The 14823-nt window shown below is 51.0% G+C and overlaps 1 protein-coding gene across 1 annotated transcript; it reads right to left on the bottom strand.

The window, feature by feature from the left end:
* Nucleotides 1-655: 655 nt before the first annotated feature.
* Nucleotides 656-7761, bottom strand: LOC132581858 (lysozyme C, milk isozyme-like). The gene is made up of 4 exons (XM_060253278.1): nucleotides 7620-7761; nucleotides 4780-4941; nucleotides 3167-3248; nucleotides 656-731 (listed from the first exon to the last, which is right to left on the bottom strand). Exons 1-4 carry the CDS (start codon nucleotides 7759-7761, stop codon nucleotides 656-658), a joined length of 462 nt encoding a protein of 153 aa, XP_060109261.1.
* Nucleotides 7762-14823: the final 7062 nt, after the last annotated feature.

The following is a 14823-nucleotide window of genomic DNA, read 5'->3' as shown; positions in this document are numbered from 1 at the left end:
TTGCCTATTAGGCCACACCCCCTGACACCAAGCCAGCCAGAACTGCGTTCCTGTGCATTCCTGCTCAAAAAAAGTCCTGTATGTATGTATGCATACACTGATTCTTCTTGTCATCCCACCACATACCCCTGCACCCAGACACATGCACCTTTGTGGATCAGAAAGAAAAGGATCTGTTTCTACACAATTTGACTGAAGCTTGTCAAAGGGAAAACTCCAGTCCCAAAGCTAAATCCATGCTCCACCCAGTTACATTTTTAAAAACATCCTTTCATTCATATGCACAGCAGGCTGTGGGATGCATTCTGTAGGATGCAACGTGTAAATAACTGTGCAGAACAACAACAAAAACCCTCTTAAGTGAATCCCAGCTGAGGTTACAGGGAGATGTCACTTGTATCAGCAGAGCGATGAAGAAGTACACTGGATTTTCTTTTTTTTTTTTTTTTTTTTTTTTTTTTTTTTAGAGTTTTAAAGTTTTATTACTAAAAATCAACTACAAACATAACAAAATGCTAACACACTAATAACGTGAAACATATAACATAAAAAACAACACAATACACAACACAATATACATACTACTCCCTACCACATCATCCCCTACCAACTACCAACCACCCACACTGGAGAAAGACTTTGGTACACTGGATTTTCATGGAAGAGAGAGTTGACAGCCTTTCGTCCAGTGAGAGAGATTTCTTCCCTTGCAGTATCTCCTCCAAGATAACCTAGAAGTCAGAAAGGGGAGGGGGAAACACACCGTCAATTGACTTTTGGTTTGATAGTTGCAGATAAGGTACACCTCTCTTGAGAAAGAAATTCAGGAAGTTTCCATGTAAGCAGGACCGGCCCTAGACTGTGGAACCCCAGGCAAGCTAACTTCTGGCACACACACACACACACACACACATCGCTGCGCTGATAACATCATTGAGTCACATGGGGCACCCAATTCAGTGCCCCCCAGAAGGCCAGCACCCTAGGCAATAGCCTAGTTTGCCTAGTGGCAGGACCAGCCCTGTATGTAAGGCATACCTGGAGAGCCAGTTTGGTGTAGTGGTTAAGTGTGCGGAGTCTTATCTGGAAGAACCGGGTTTGATTCCCCACTCCTCCACTTGCACCTCCTGGAATGGCCTTGGGTCAGCCATAGCTCTGGCAGACATTGTCCTTGAAAGGGCAGCTGCTGTGAGAGCCCTCTCCAGCCCCACCCACCTCACAGGGTGTCTGTTGTGGAGGAGGAAGGTAAAGGAGATTGTGAGCCGCTCTGAGACTCTTCGGAGTGGAAGGCGGGATATAAATCCAGTATCTTCTTCTACCTCACAGGGTATCTGTTGTGGGGGAGGAAGGGAAAGGAGATTGTGAGCCACTCTGAGACTCTTCGGAGTGGAGGGCGGGATATAAATCCAGTATCTTCTTCTACCTCACAGGGTGTCTGTTGTGGGGGAGGAAGGGAAAGGAGATTGTGAGCCACTCTGAGACTCTTCGGAGTGGAGGGCGGGATATAAATCCAGTATCTTCTTCTACCTCACAGGGTGTCTGTTGTGGGGGAGGAAGGTAAAGGAGATTGTGACTCTTCAGAGTGGAGGGTGGGATATAAATCCAATATCTTCTTCTTTTACCCATTCAGTATACCACAAACTCCTTCTCTGTTATACCTTACCCTTGTACACCTATATTATGTATCTATAAATGGCAATGCATTTATCTTCAGTGCAAGAGAACAGCCTTCCATCTTCCCATTTTTCTTCAAGATTTCCATTTTCCAGGAAACAGACCACCTCTGAGATGCCAGACTAAAGTGCATCTATCCCCTTCAGGAATCAACATCCACGTCAGCAGAAGAGAATGGACAGTTCCACTGGGGACGGGGGAATTCTTGAAGGAGGGCAGGAAGGGTTGCATCAGTGCTTCGTTCTCGTGGCCCTTTCTTACATGCCAAGGAAAATGCTGATCACCACTCAAGGGTCAGGCAGCAATTTCTCTCCAGGCCAGATTGGCCAGGGATCCTGGAGGTTTTTGCCGTCTTCTGGGCATGGAGCAAAGGTCTCTTGGGATGTATGTGTATGTGTGTGGGGGGAAGGTATTTGTGAGTTCCCTGCATTGCACAGGGGGTTGCTTCTGGGTCATGTGGGCAGTGATGTAGGCACATTGCTGCACCTCAGAAGAGCCTCCCTCTTTTTCGGAGTAAGTTCCCCTCTTCAGAAGAAGATGAAGAAGATACTGGATTTATATCCTGCCCTCTACTTTGAATCTCAGAGTCTCAGAGCGGTCTTCTTTACCTTCCCCCCACACACACACACACACACAACAGACAACCTGTGAGGTGGGTGGGGCTGAGAGGACTCTCAAAGCAGCTGCCCTTGAAAGGACAACCTCTGCCAGAGCTATGGCCGACCCACGGTCATTCCAGCAGCTGCAACTCGAGGAGTGGGGAATCAAACCCGGTTCTCCCAGTTAAGAGTCCCTGCACTTAACCACTGCACCAAACTGGCAGCTGATCAGCAGCTGGGCAGTGGGACCTGTCAGCAAGGGACCCCTACCTTCCCTGGGGAGTCTGGCAACCTTATCCTCCCCCATGCCCCTGATCCCCCTTTTCAAAGCTCCTCTAGGGGCATGCCTCAATTCATCCACAAGAAGAGTTCTTTTTAGAATACACTGTTCCAATCTAAGAGCCACATCCTCAAGAACCGTCCGTCAAAAGGGCTGTGTTAGTTCCATCCTTTGCATGAGACCTATCTGTCAAAGAGGCCACCTTTAGCCATTTTTCCAGCAATGGCTGTTTCAAGGTGGAAAACGCCAGGGGTGGAATTCTAGCAGGAGCTCCTTTGCATATTAGGCCACACCCCCTGGATGTAGCCAATCCTCCAAGAGCTTACAAGGCTCTTTTTTCATAGCTTTTGGAGAATTGGCTACATATGGGTGTGTGGCCTAATATGCAAAGGAGCTCCTGCTAGAATTCCACCCCTGGAAAACACTAGTCAGCTATAAGCCCCACCTTTCAAGGGCCTTGACTCCTTTGCTGAAACATGGGGCAGGTGCCACACTGGGAAACAATGCTCTGGTGGCAGGTCAAAGAGCTTTAAACTTATCACATCCCTTACTGTAAAGCTTAATGGGGATTGAATCGTAATAGCCAAGAGACGCCAAAGAGAGGAGGACTCACCAGGCGTTCATCCTCCACTTGCGGTTACGGACAATTCTCTTGGCACACAAAATATCATCCCTGATATCGTCGTCCACAAACTCTGCCAAAAGATTTGACAGGAAGAAAAGAAGGTGAGTGGTGATGATGGAATCTGCTGTCAAGTCAAAGGCAACTTATGAAGACCCTGTAAGGCAGGGATGTCAAATTGATTTGTTATGAGGGCCGGATCTGACATAAATGAGACCTTGTTGGAGCGAGACAGGATGTGCCGTGTCAGCCCGGGTCATGTGTGGACCTATTTAAGATTAAGTAGCAGAGATATAAACGTTTTAAAGGGCACAGAAAAACACAATTAAAGATTTTTTAAAAAAAAACTTAAAACATACTTAAAGCATTAGCACCTGTTGGTCTTAAAGGTACTTTTTTTGTATTTTCCCCCATGGGATCCAGGGAACTGGGCAAAGGAAGCTCTGGCCCTTTCCATCCCTCCCCAGGGGACCAGGAGGGGGAGAAGCCTCAACCAATTGAGAAAATATAGGTTTTGCTCTGTAACTTCTGTGCGATTGAGCAAGCCTTGCAAAGCAAGCTGAGATGCAGAAGGAAGCAGGAGAGAGGGAAGAGGAAGCAGACAAGAGCCAAATGCTCAGAGGGAGGCCTGATAGGAGTCCTTCGGGGGCCTAATTTGGCCCCCGTGCCGCAGGTTTGACTCCCCTGCCCTAACCAATGATTTCTAGACTGCAGAAACAACAGTAGTGAGTAGGTGGACCACAGGTTGGGATTGTGACTGGAGAGGAAGTCTGGAAAAGAAGATAAGTTGAGAAGAAAAGATAGAAGAGAAACCTACAAATTCAGAGGCAGTCAGCCTCTGAAGCCCATTGCCAGGAGGCAACATCAGGGAAAGGCCTCTGTGCCTAATTGTTGGATCTCCAGAGGAACTGGTTGGCCACTGTGTGAGAGAACACTGGACTAGATGGACCATTAGTCTGATCCAACAGGACTCTTCTGATGTTCTTATGATACCTGTTAGGGCAGGCCTCAGATTCAGCAGGAGCTCACAGGAGCGCAACTCCTGAACCTTTCTGAGGGTTCCCCCTCCTCCTCCCCACCTACCTACCTTGTCCATTGAATAATAGATGCAGCTGCATAACAATCCCTGGATTAGGAGAGCTGCAGCCAACCAGCCACCAAGGGCTTTGCCACGACCTCAGCAGCCGTCATTAATCCCTGGAGAAGCCCGCACCAGCCTTTCTCCACTTCTTATGTGATTTTGGGCGGCAGGTGACTTGCTGGCCTTTAGACTGAGGGAGGGGCAGCCCAGGAGAGCCCCAGGCAAGAAAGGCCTGCTTGGGTTGGCTGGATCTCTAGATAGCCCAAGCAGACCTCGCTTGCCCAGGGCTCTCCTTTCTTGCATTGGGTTGCTTGTGGCTGGGGGGGGGGCATATGCTAATGAGTTATGCTAATGAGCTCCACCACCTATTTTTCTACAAAATGACTCCTGGTTAGGGGGATGTGTTGGAGAGAGCCCTAATTAGAAGGGGAAGGGCTTTAGTGCTCTATCTAAAACACCAACAGCACACCGGGGGAACTCACAGACCTTCGGCTAGTCAGTCCAATAGTAACAAGTTACTCACTGCTGCAGGATGTGCGGCAGCCATTAGCTGTTTTGCCCTTCCCATTGGAGCACCACCAACGGCTGTTGATCTGAAACATCCCATAGTCCATGCTACCATTGCGGTTGGGGCCCTGCACAGCTCCTGAGTTGAATTTACTTCCATAATAAGCCATACAGATCCCTGCAACAAACACAGAACGAAACAGGTTAGAATGGAGGGAATGTAGTGTTCCATCTTCATAAACTATTTGAAATGGTGATCAAGTTTTCTATTATAGAAAAAGGCATATAAAATATTCCTGAAAAACATTATTCCAGCACAGGCCTCATTTTGGGCAGGAGCTCACAGGAGTGGAGCTCCAGAACCTCTGCTTTTTACTGGTGCTCTTTCTTTCTTAACCCCCAGGGCTGGTGCGTGGGAGTAGGCAAAGTAGGCAGTCACCTAGGGCGCCACCTGGCTTAGGGGGCACCACTGGGTGCCCCCTCCCAGACACATTACTTTGGCTCCTGACCACTGTCATCTTGTCTTCTCCCATCACAAAGCTGCCCTCAACAAAGCCAAGCCACCCCCCTCTCCCCAATGTGCGACTTGGTCTCCCACCTCATCCTATCCCACCACCTTCCTTCCTGGCTTGGCCAGCAAGCACTTATTCTCACAATTTTTAATAATTTTTAAAATTTTAATATATCACATTTTTTTAAAAAGTAAAATTAAAAATCAGTAAACTAAAAATGTGAAAAGTTTCAAGTTTTGTGCTCTTCATTTTCCCTATATTTTTTTTATAATGGGGGGCGCTAGTGGGTGATTCGCCTAGGGTGCCAGAAAGCCTAGCACCGGCCCTGTTAACACACCCCCCCCCTTTCTGGGCTCCATTGTTCAAATTCCCTGTGAGAATTTTGCTGAACTCTTAAGATTTGACAAACTTTCTAATATTTCTCCCCACTAAAAAAAGATGGGAAAATAACCAAAGCATATAAAGCAGACAGATGGAAAACTTCATCATGCCACTGTGGTCACATAGGAGAAAGTAATTTAAAAAGTACGATGGGAGTAAGGTTTTATGATGACAATTCTAATTCAAGAAGCATTTCAAGGTAGATGCTGAGCTGGTATAATTTAGTACACCTTCTGGTGATGTCAGGGGTGGGTGGCATATGCAAATGAGTTGCGCTAATGAGCTCCGGCACCTCTTTTTCTACCCAATGACCTCTGCTCCAGCAGAAGTAAATACTTAATCCCACCCCAAATGAAAATCAAAACGAAAAAAGGCATTCTTGTCTGATCTTCCTTAACTTCTTTTTCTTTTTTGCATCATCATCATGGTTGTGCATAATCCAGAAACTCTGGTGCAGACAAATCAGTTCATGGAACTGCCTAACTTGTGGTAAACTACAGGGTTGGACATTTAAGCTAACATTTGGACTATATATACACACACACACACACACCTTTGCATATTAGGCCACACCTCCCTGATGTAGCCAATCCTCCAAGAGCTTATAGGGCTCTTCTTACAAGGCCTACTGTAAGCTCCAGGAGGATTGGCTACATCTGGGGTGTGTGGCCTAATATGCAAAGGAGTTCCTGCTACAAAAAAAGCCCTGTATATAAATATATTACATATGAAGACATTAGTGTTCTGGAACAAAGCGGAAGGTGAAGGTAAGGGGATGAGCACCTTGTCCTTTGCCACCACCTCCAGCAGTACTGAGCATGGCTTCTTTTTTTTTGTAGCAGGAACGCAGTTCCAGCTGGCTTGGCATTAGAGGGTGTGGCCTAAGATGCAAATGAGCTCCAGCTGAGTTTTTTTCTACAAAAAAGGCCTGTCTGAAACAATGGTGATATCAGGGGATGTGGCCTAAGATGCAAATGAGTTCCTGCTAGAGGCAAGATCCCCTAAAAACCAGTTCCTATTTACTGCACGAAAGAGGCAAAACGAGCTGCAGCCCCGGGGCAGCTTGTTCTAAATCTGACAGAAGCCCCATGGAGAAGAGGAGAGTGAGAGCGAGGTAAGGCTAGTGGGGAATCAGTCTCTGAGATTCAAAGTGAAGGGCAGGGTATAAATCCAATTTCTTCTTCTTCTTCCTCTTCTTCTTCTTACTGTTTAGCAAGCCTTCCACACATTCCTGGCACATGATGCTATGCATATAATGGAAGAGGAACCGTGCAAGTAGAAAGCACGGGATGAAATCTGTCAGTGGAAGGGAGGAAAGAAGAAGAAGAAGGCTGCAGATTTATACCCTGCCATTCTCTCTGAATCAGAGTCTCAGAGCAGCTTACAATCTCCTTTATTTCCTTCTCCCACAACAGACACCTTGTGAGGTAGGTGGGGCTGAGAGAGCTCTTGCAGCAGCTGCCCTTTCAAGGAAAAGTCCTGCAAGAGCTATGGCTGGCCCAAGGCCATTCCAGCAGGTGCAAGCAGAGGAGTGGGGAATCAAACCCTGTGAGGTGGGTGGGGCTGAGAGAGCTCTCCCAGAAGCTGCGCTTTCAAGGACAACCTCTGCCAGAGCTATGGCTGGCCCAAGGCCATTCCAGCAGCTGCAAGTGGAGGAGTGAGGAATCAAACCCGGTTCTCCCAGATAAGAGTCCACACACTTAACCACTATACCAAACTGGCTCTAATTCAATCAAGGGTTCAATGATATGACCAGACCAAGTCCATTCCCATGGCAGTGCCCCTACTTTTGGCCAATGGGCTAATCTAAAATGCATTAATTATGGCTGAAGAAAGGCTCCTCATGTATTAGCACATTTAAGAAGCACCTGGGAAGTACCAGACTTTCTGCAGAAATTTAAAAAACCAAATTGTAGGAAAGCATGTGAAATTGCAAGAAAGGGGGAAAGCAAAATGAACTCACAGTTCTCCAGTCGGTAGCCACGATATCGATCCAAGCCCGCTTTTTTCAGAATCCTAACCATTTCACATCTCGGAATTCGTTTGGCTTCACTTACAAAGATGAGTGAAAAGAGGAGGAGGGCAGCAAGGGACAGGATCTTCATGGCTGCAGCTCTCCGGAGGTCTACGTGACACTCTGCCGGATCCCCCCTGGTTTTTATAGTCCAGAAAGACTGGCCTGGTGCAGGGGAGCAGGGAAAACGAATTTCCTGGGGCCGTTCCAGATACTAACTCAGCAAGTATTTTTCTACTTATCTTGTTGATGGAAAGGGACATAACTAAAAAGAGAATGCAACAAAAAGAGCAGCTTTATGGAAAGAAAGAAAACATGATGGGGTGGGGGGAGTTGAAGATTATAGTTCAGATTAGAATTTTAGATGCTGGTGCATCTAAACCATTACCTGCCTTAACAGTTGGAGATGATCATTTTTATGGAACCCATGTGACCATATAGTAATAACTAGGCTACCTCCTGAATTGCCTCCCATGGAGCTTGTTGAGTGTAGCAGAGGTATCTAGATAGCTAGATACTCCTTCGATTTGACCTAGATAGTTCAAGCTAGTTCAATCTGATGAAGAAGAAGAAGACTGCAGATTTGTTCCCCGCCCTTCTCTCTGAATAGGGTGACCATAATGTCTGAAGGCCAGCCAGGGACACCTCTGGGGGGGGGAGGTAGGGGTGCGCGCGCGCCGCCGGAAACAGGAAGTGACGTCACTTCCGGTGACGTCACTTCCGGTGACGTCATGCCACCGCCGGAAACAGGAAGTGACACCACTTCCTGTGACATCATTTCCCCGCGTCACCTGCCGGAAGCGGGAAGTGACATCACTTCCTGTGACATTACTTCCCCCAAATGACATCATTTCCCCCAAATGCCACTGCCGGAAACAGGAAGTGACTTCACAGCACTTCCTGTGACGTCCCCAAAAATCCCCCAAATATCACCGCCAGAAACAATTTTGTTCTCAAATCCTGTATATACTTCATCAGTATATGGGATAAGGCACTTTCTCAACTGTGCTGCATAATGCAGCCTATTTATTTTGTCCTGTTGGCTCTGTTGGCTCTATCTGCGCCACCTTCATCACTTTCGGGGTGTGGATCCCCCAGTGGGGTGGTCTCGCGACTCCCTCCGCCGGCTGTTTCTGATAGCCGTGCGCCCCCTCTTTCATTTGATATGTGTCCCGTGCGGATGCCACCCTCCCGCCGGGAGATGCCGCAAAATGAGCCCCCTCGAGGCTTATGGCGGCAGGGCTCGGGGGAAGCGAGCTAGACTGCTGTTCTTTTGAGGGGTCATAGAGTGTTTCGAGCCCGTCCCTGTGGCATCGGTCCCATCGTTGTGGGGCCCAGGGGGCCGGCGCAGCGGCACGCTGAAGCAGCCTGTCGGTCACTTCCGGGTTCCTGTCCTGCATCTCGACCTGTGTTATTAGTGACAGGCTGCTTCGGCGTGCCGCTGCGCCGGCCCCCTGGGCCCCACAATGATGGGACCGATGCCACAGGGACGGGCTCGAAACACTCTATAACCCCTCAAAAGAACAGCAGTCTAGGTCGCTTCCCCCGAGCCCTGCCGCCATAAGCCTCGAGGGGGCTCATTTTGCGGCATCTCCCGGCGGGAGGGTGGCACCCGCACGGGACACATATCAAATGAAAGAGGGGGCGCACGGCTATCAGAAACAGCCGGCGGAGGGAGTCGGGAGACCACTCCACTGGGGGATCCACACCCCGAAAGTGATGAAGGTGGCGCAGATAGAGCCAACAGAGCCAACAGGGCAAAATAAATAGGCTGCATTATGCAGCACAGTTGAGAAAGTGCCTTATCCCATATACTGATGAAGTAAATACAGGATCTGAGAACAAAATTGCACTAGAAGACACAAACACAAAGCTCCCTTACACTGAATCAGTGCTTGGGTCCACCAAAGTCAGTATTGTCACATAAGAGAAGCCCTGTTGGATCAGGCCAGTGGCCCATCCAGTCCAACACTCTGCGTCACATAAGAACATAAGAGAAGCCCTGTTGGATCAGGCCAGTGGCCCATCCAGTCCAACACTCTGCGTCACATAAGAACATAAGAGAAGCCCTGTTGGATCAGGCCAGTGGCCCATCCAGTCCAACACTCTGGGTCACATAAGAACATAAGAGAAGCCCTGTTGGATCAGGCCAGTGGCCCATCCAGTCCAACACTCTGCGTCACATAAGAACATAAGAGAAGCCCTGTTGGATCAGGCCAGTGGCCCATCCAGTCCAACACTCTGGGTCACATAAGAACATAAGAGAAGCCCTGTTGGATCAGGCCAGTGGCCCATCCAGTCCAACACTCTGCGTCACATAACAACATAAGAGAAGCCCTGTTGGATCAGGCCAGTGGCCCATCCAGTCCAACACTCTGGGTCACATAAGAACATAAGAGAAGCCCTGTTGGATCAGGCCAGTGGCCCATCCAGTCCAACACTCTGTGTCACATAAGAACATAAGGAGGGAGGGAGGGAAGGAAGGAAGGGAGAAAGGGAGGGAGGGAGGGAAGGAAGGAAGGGAAGGAAGGAAGGAAGGAAGGGAAGGGAGGGAAGGGAGGAAGGGAGGAAGGAAGGAGGGAAGGAAGAAAGGAGGGAGGGAAGGAAGGAAGAAAGGAAGGAGGGAAGGAAGGAAGAAAGGAGGGAGGGAAGGAAGGAAGGGAAGGGAGGGAAGGGAGGAAGGAAGGGAGGAAGGAAGGAGGGAAGGAAGAAAGGAGGGAGGGAAGGAAGGAAGAAAGGAAGAAAGGAAGGAGGGAAGGAAGGAAGAAAGGAGGGAGGGAAGGAAGGAAGGCCACCCCCTCCGGCCAGCCCCCCCCCCCCATTTTCGGCCCCCATACCTGCGGCGAGTCCGGCGGCGACGAGTCCGGCGGCGGCGGCGGAGAGGCCTTTCCGACGCCCTCCCGGGCGGAGGAGCACGGGGGGGGTGGTAGAGGCCCGGGAAGCGTCGGAAAGGCCCAGGGTGGTCGCTGGAGGGCCTCCAGCGGCCACCGCGGGCCTTTCCGACGCCCTCCCGGGCGGAGGACAAAGGGGGGTGGGGGTTGAGAGGCCGGGAGGGCGTCGGAAAGGCCCGCGGTGGCCGCTGGAGGGCCTCCAGCGGCCACCGCGGGCCTTTCCGAAGCCCTCCCGGGCGGAGGACAAAGGGGGGTGGGGGTTTAGAGGCCGGGAGGGCGTCGGAAAGGCCCGCGGTGGCCGCTGGAGGGCCTCCAGCGGCCACCGCGGGCCTTTCCGAAGCCCTCCCGGGCGGAGGACAAAGGGGGGTGGGGGTTTAGAGGCCGTGAGGGCGTCGGAAAGGCCCGCGGTGGCCGCTGGAGGGCCTCCAGCGGCCACCGCGGGCCTTTCCGAAGCCCTCCCGGGTGGAGGACAAAGGGGGGTGGGGGTTTAGAGGCCGGGAGGGCGTCGGAAAGGCCCGCGGTGGCCGCTGGAGGGCCTCCAGCGGCCACCGCGGGCCTTTCCGAAGCCCTCCCGGGCGGAGGACAAAGGGGGGTGGGGGTTTAGAGGCCGGGAGGGCGTCGGAAAGGCCCGCGGTGGCCGCTGGAGGGCCTCCAGCGGCCACCGCGGGCCTTTCCGACGCCCTCCCGGGCGGAGGACAAAGGGGGGTGGGGGTTTAGAGGCCGGGAGGGCGTCGGAAAGGCCCGCGGTGGCCGCTGGAGGGCCTCCAGCGGCCACCGCGGGCCTTTCCGACGCCCTCCCGGGCGGAGGACAAAGGGGGGTGGGGGTTTAGAGGCCGGGAGGGCGTCGGAAAGGCCCGCGGTGGCCGCTGGAGGGCCTCCAGCGGCCACCGCGGGCCTTTCCGACGCCCTCCCGGGCGGAGGACAAAGGGGGGTGGGGGTTTAGAGGCCGGGAGGGCGTCGGAAAGGCCCGCGGTGGCCGCTGGAGGGCCTCCAGCGGCCACCGCGGGCCTTTCCGACGCCCTCCCGGGCGGAGGACAACGGGGGGTGGGGGTTTAGAGGCCGGGGAAGCCTCGGAAAGGCCCGCGGTGGTCGCTGGAGGGCCTCCAGCGGCCACCGCGGGCTTTTCCGACGCCCTCCCCGGCCTCCGCCGCCACCGCCAGGCCCCGTGCGCGGGCGGGGAAGGCAGCGAGTGAGGGAGGGAGCGTCCCTGCGCGTGCGCAGGGCGATCTGCGCACGCGCAGGGTCGCTCCCTCCCTCACTCGCCGCCTTCTCTGCCCGCGCGCGCGGCCCCCGGCTCTCTGGCTGGCTAAACCGGGACCTCTAATGGTCCCGGTATACCCAGCCCGGGAGCCGGGAATTGGGGGCCAGATTCGGGAAAGTCCCGGGAGACCGGGACGGTCTGGCCACCCTATCTCTGAATCAGAGACTCAGAGCGGCTTACAATCTCCTATCTCTTCTCCCCCCACAACAGACACCCTGTGAGGTGGGTGGGGCTGAGAGGGCACTCACAGCAGCTGCCCTTTCGAGGACAACTCCTGCAAGAGCTAAAGAATAGCAGGGTTGTGACGCAGAGGCAGACAATGGCCAACCACCTCTGACTGTCTCTTGCCTTGAAAGCCGGAGAGGGTCTCAGTGTTCCCTCTAAACTGAGTTAGTGCACGCCAGCTCACAGTTTTTTAGCCTCCAGTTCACACAATTTTGTCTTAGCTCAGGAAGGAGGGCCACAGAACAAACTAATTTATGCAGTAGTCAAATCTCTCGCTCACAACTTTAATGCCGGTAGCTCACAAAGTAGAACGTTTGCTCACAAGACTCTACAGCTTAGAGGGAACATGGTCTCAATAAGTCAGCTGTGACTTGATGACGCTTTGTACCACCACTGCCACAATTCAAATACTGGTAGGAGGAGGAGAAGATTTATACCCCACCCTTCATGGAATCTCAGAGCGGCTTACAATCTCATTTCCCTTCCTCTCCCTACAACAAACATCTTGTGAGGTAGCTGGGGCTGAGAGAGCTCTCCAAGAACTGCTCTTGAGCAGAACAGCTCCACGAGAGTTTTGACTGACCCAAAGTCATCCAGCAGCTGCATGTGGAGGAGTGGGGAATCAAACCTAGTTCTCCCTTTAGACTGGGCTGCTATGCAAACGAAGGCAATAACAAACCACCTCTGTTCTTGACCGGGGTTGCTATATGGGCAAGGGCATTAGGAAACCTTCTTTGTTCTTAGATGGGAGATCCCCAAGGAAGACCGGGGTTGCTATGCAGAGGACGGCAATGGCAAACCACCTCTGTTCTTGACCGGGATTGCTATATGGGCAAGGGCATTAGGAAACCTTCTTTGTTCTTAGATGGGAGATCCCCAAGGAAGACCGGGGTTGCTATGCAGAGGACGGCAATGGCAAACCACCTCTGTTCATCTCTTGCCTGGTAAAACCTGATGGTCCTGGGGTCCCCTTGAATCAGCTGCAACTTGGCAGATGATGATGATTAGACATCCCAAATAAAAGTGAATGGTAAATTGTTTTGTAAACCATAAAACTTACTGATTTAAAACTAAACTATAAAGGGTACCCTGTGGCTTCATCCTAAAGAGGCTGTCCTGGGATTAAGCCTGATTAAATAATATGGGATTTTCTTTTGAGTTAACCCGTTCTACCGATAGCATCTCACCCCAAACCTCTGGGAAGCTGCACCAACATAGATGCTAAATATCAGGGGAAAGAGATATGAAATTGTTTCATAGGACAGGTCAACTGTATAGCAACACAAATCACCTTCTGATATTACTGGAGAGGGAGATTCAGAACCATTCCCATGAATTGCCTTTAAGGCCCCATCCCCAGATTTCAGAAAGATACCATAGTCAATGCTACTGAGAGAATCAGGGAAGAATGGCAATCTCTTATCATTCCCCTAGCATCAGTCACCAAGCAGGACAAACAAGGTAGCCCCAGTCTAAAAACCGGCCCCAAAACAAGATTGATAAATATCAAGATCGTCTGCATCCCGCACAGTTGCCTCGAGCTGACCTTTCACTGTATACCCCATTGTTTTTAGGTTAAAAGGGTAAATGAGATGGTGACCTGTAATTTGTAAGGCCCTGCAGCTGGCAATTCACTAGCCACATTCCAAACCTGAACAATCTGCTTTTGTAAGTATCAGAAAATGATTCGTAATTATCTAAAGAAAAGTGTTCAAAACAATCTGGAGTAAATTAAAGCCTTCTGACCTGATGGTTATTCTGGTGTTTAAGTGTCAGCAGGGCATGCCCTAGGGTGTGCGGTGCCCCAGGCAGACTCACCACCACCCGCCGTGGCGCAATTTCTGCAATACAGAACTGCCCAAACTTTGACAGAACTGTTCTGGAAAGAGCAGATTCTTTGAGAGCTCTCTCAGCCCCACCTACATCACCTTCCTCTTCTCTGAGCAGCGTCCGTTGGATTTCCCACTATCTGCGACGGAGTTACAGGAAGCGTCACGGCTCTTGCACAACAAACGAAAACCACTAAACCCCAGTTTCCGTTTGCTGCACATAAGCCATGACGCTTCCTGTAACTCCAGCGCAGATGGTGGGAAATCTGATGGACGCTGTGCAGAGAAGAAGAACGTGACCGTGGGGTAAGCTGAGTGCGAAATCGGTTCGGGTCTCTGTTGTGGGGAGAAGAAGGAAAGTAGACTATAAGCTGCTCTGAGACTCCTTTGGGTAGTGAAGGGTGGGATATAAAAACAATCTCCTCCACCTCCTCCTCTACTACTTCTTCTCCCCTCACCGGGGAGGGACGGTGGCTCAGTGGTAGAGCATCTGCTTGGGAAGCAGAAGGTCCCAGGTTCAATCCCCGGCATCTCCAAAAAAAGGGTCCAGGCAAATAGGTGTGAAAAACCTCAGCTTGAGACCCTGGAGAGCTGCTGCCAGTCTGAGAAGACAATACTGACTTTGATGGACCAAGGGTCTGATTCAGTATAAGGCAGCTTCATATGTTCATATGTTCCTTCTTGAGACAGTTAATTATAACTACTAAAAGTTAAAGGAAGATAAATATAGTTCTTGTGAGAAGTAGCTCAAAACTGGGTAATAGAACAGAAAAATCATGGGATGTATAAGAAAACATTCTCTCTCCCAGAAGCTAAGCAGGGCCGGGCCTTGTTACTGCTAGGATGGGAGACATCACAGAAGTCCAGGATTGGCCCACAGAGGCAGACAATAACAAACCACCTCTGTTCATCTCTTGCCTTGAAAACATCATGAGGTGTCGCCACAA

This window comes from Heteronotia binoei, chromosome 13, assembly GCF_032191835.1.
Source record: "Heteronotia binoei isolate CCM8104 ecotype False Entrance Well chromosome 13, APGP_CSIRO_Hbin_v1, whole genome shotgun sequence".
Classification (NCBI taxonomy): domain Eukaryota; kingdom Metazoa; phylum Chordata; class Lepidosauria; order Squamata; family Gekkonidae; genus Heteronotia; species Heteronotia binoei.
The sequence above is the reverse complement of the archived record's forward strand: the minus strand, read 5'-3'. Positions and strand labels throughout refer to the sequence as shown.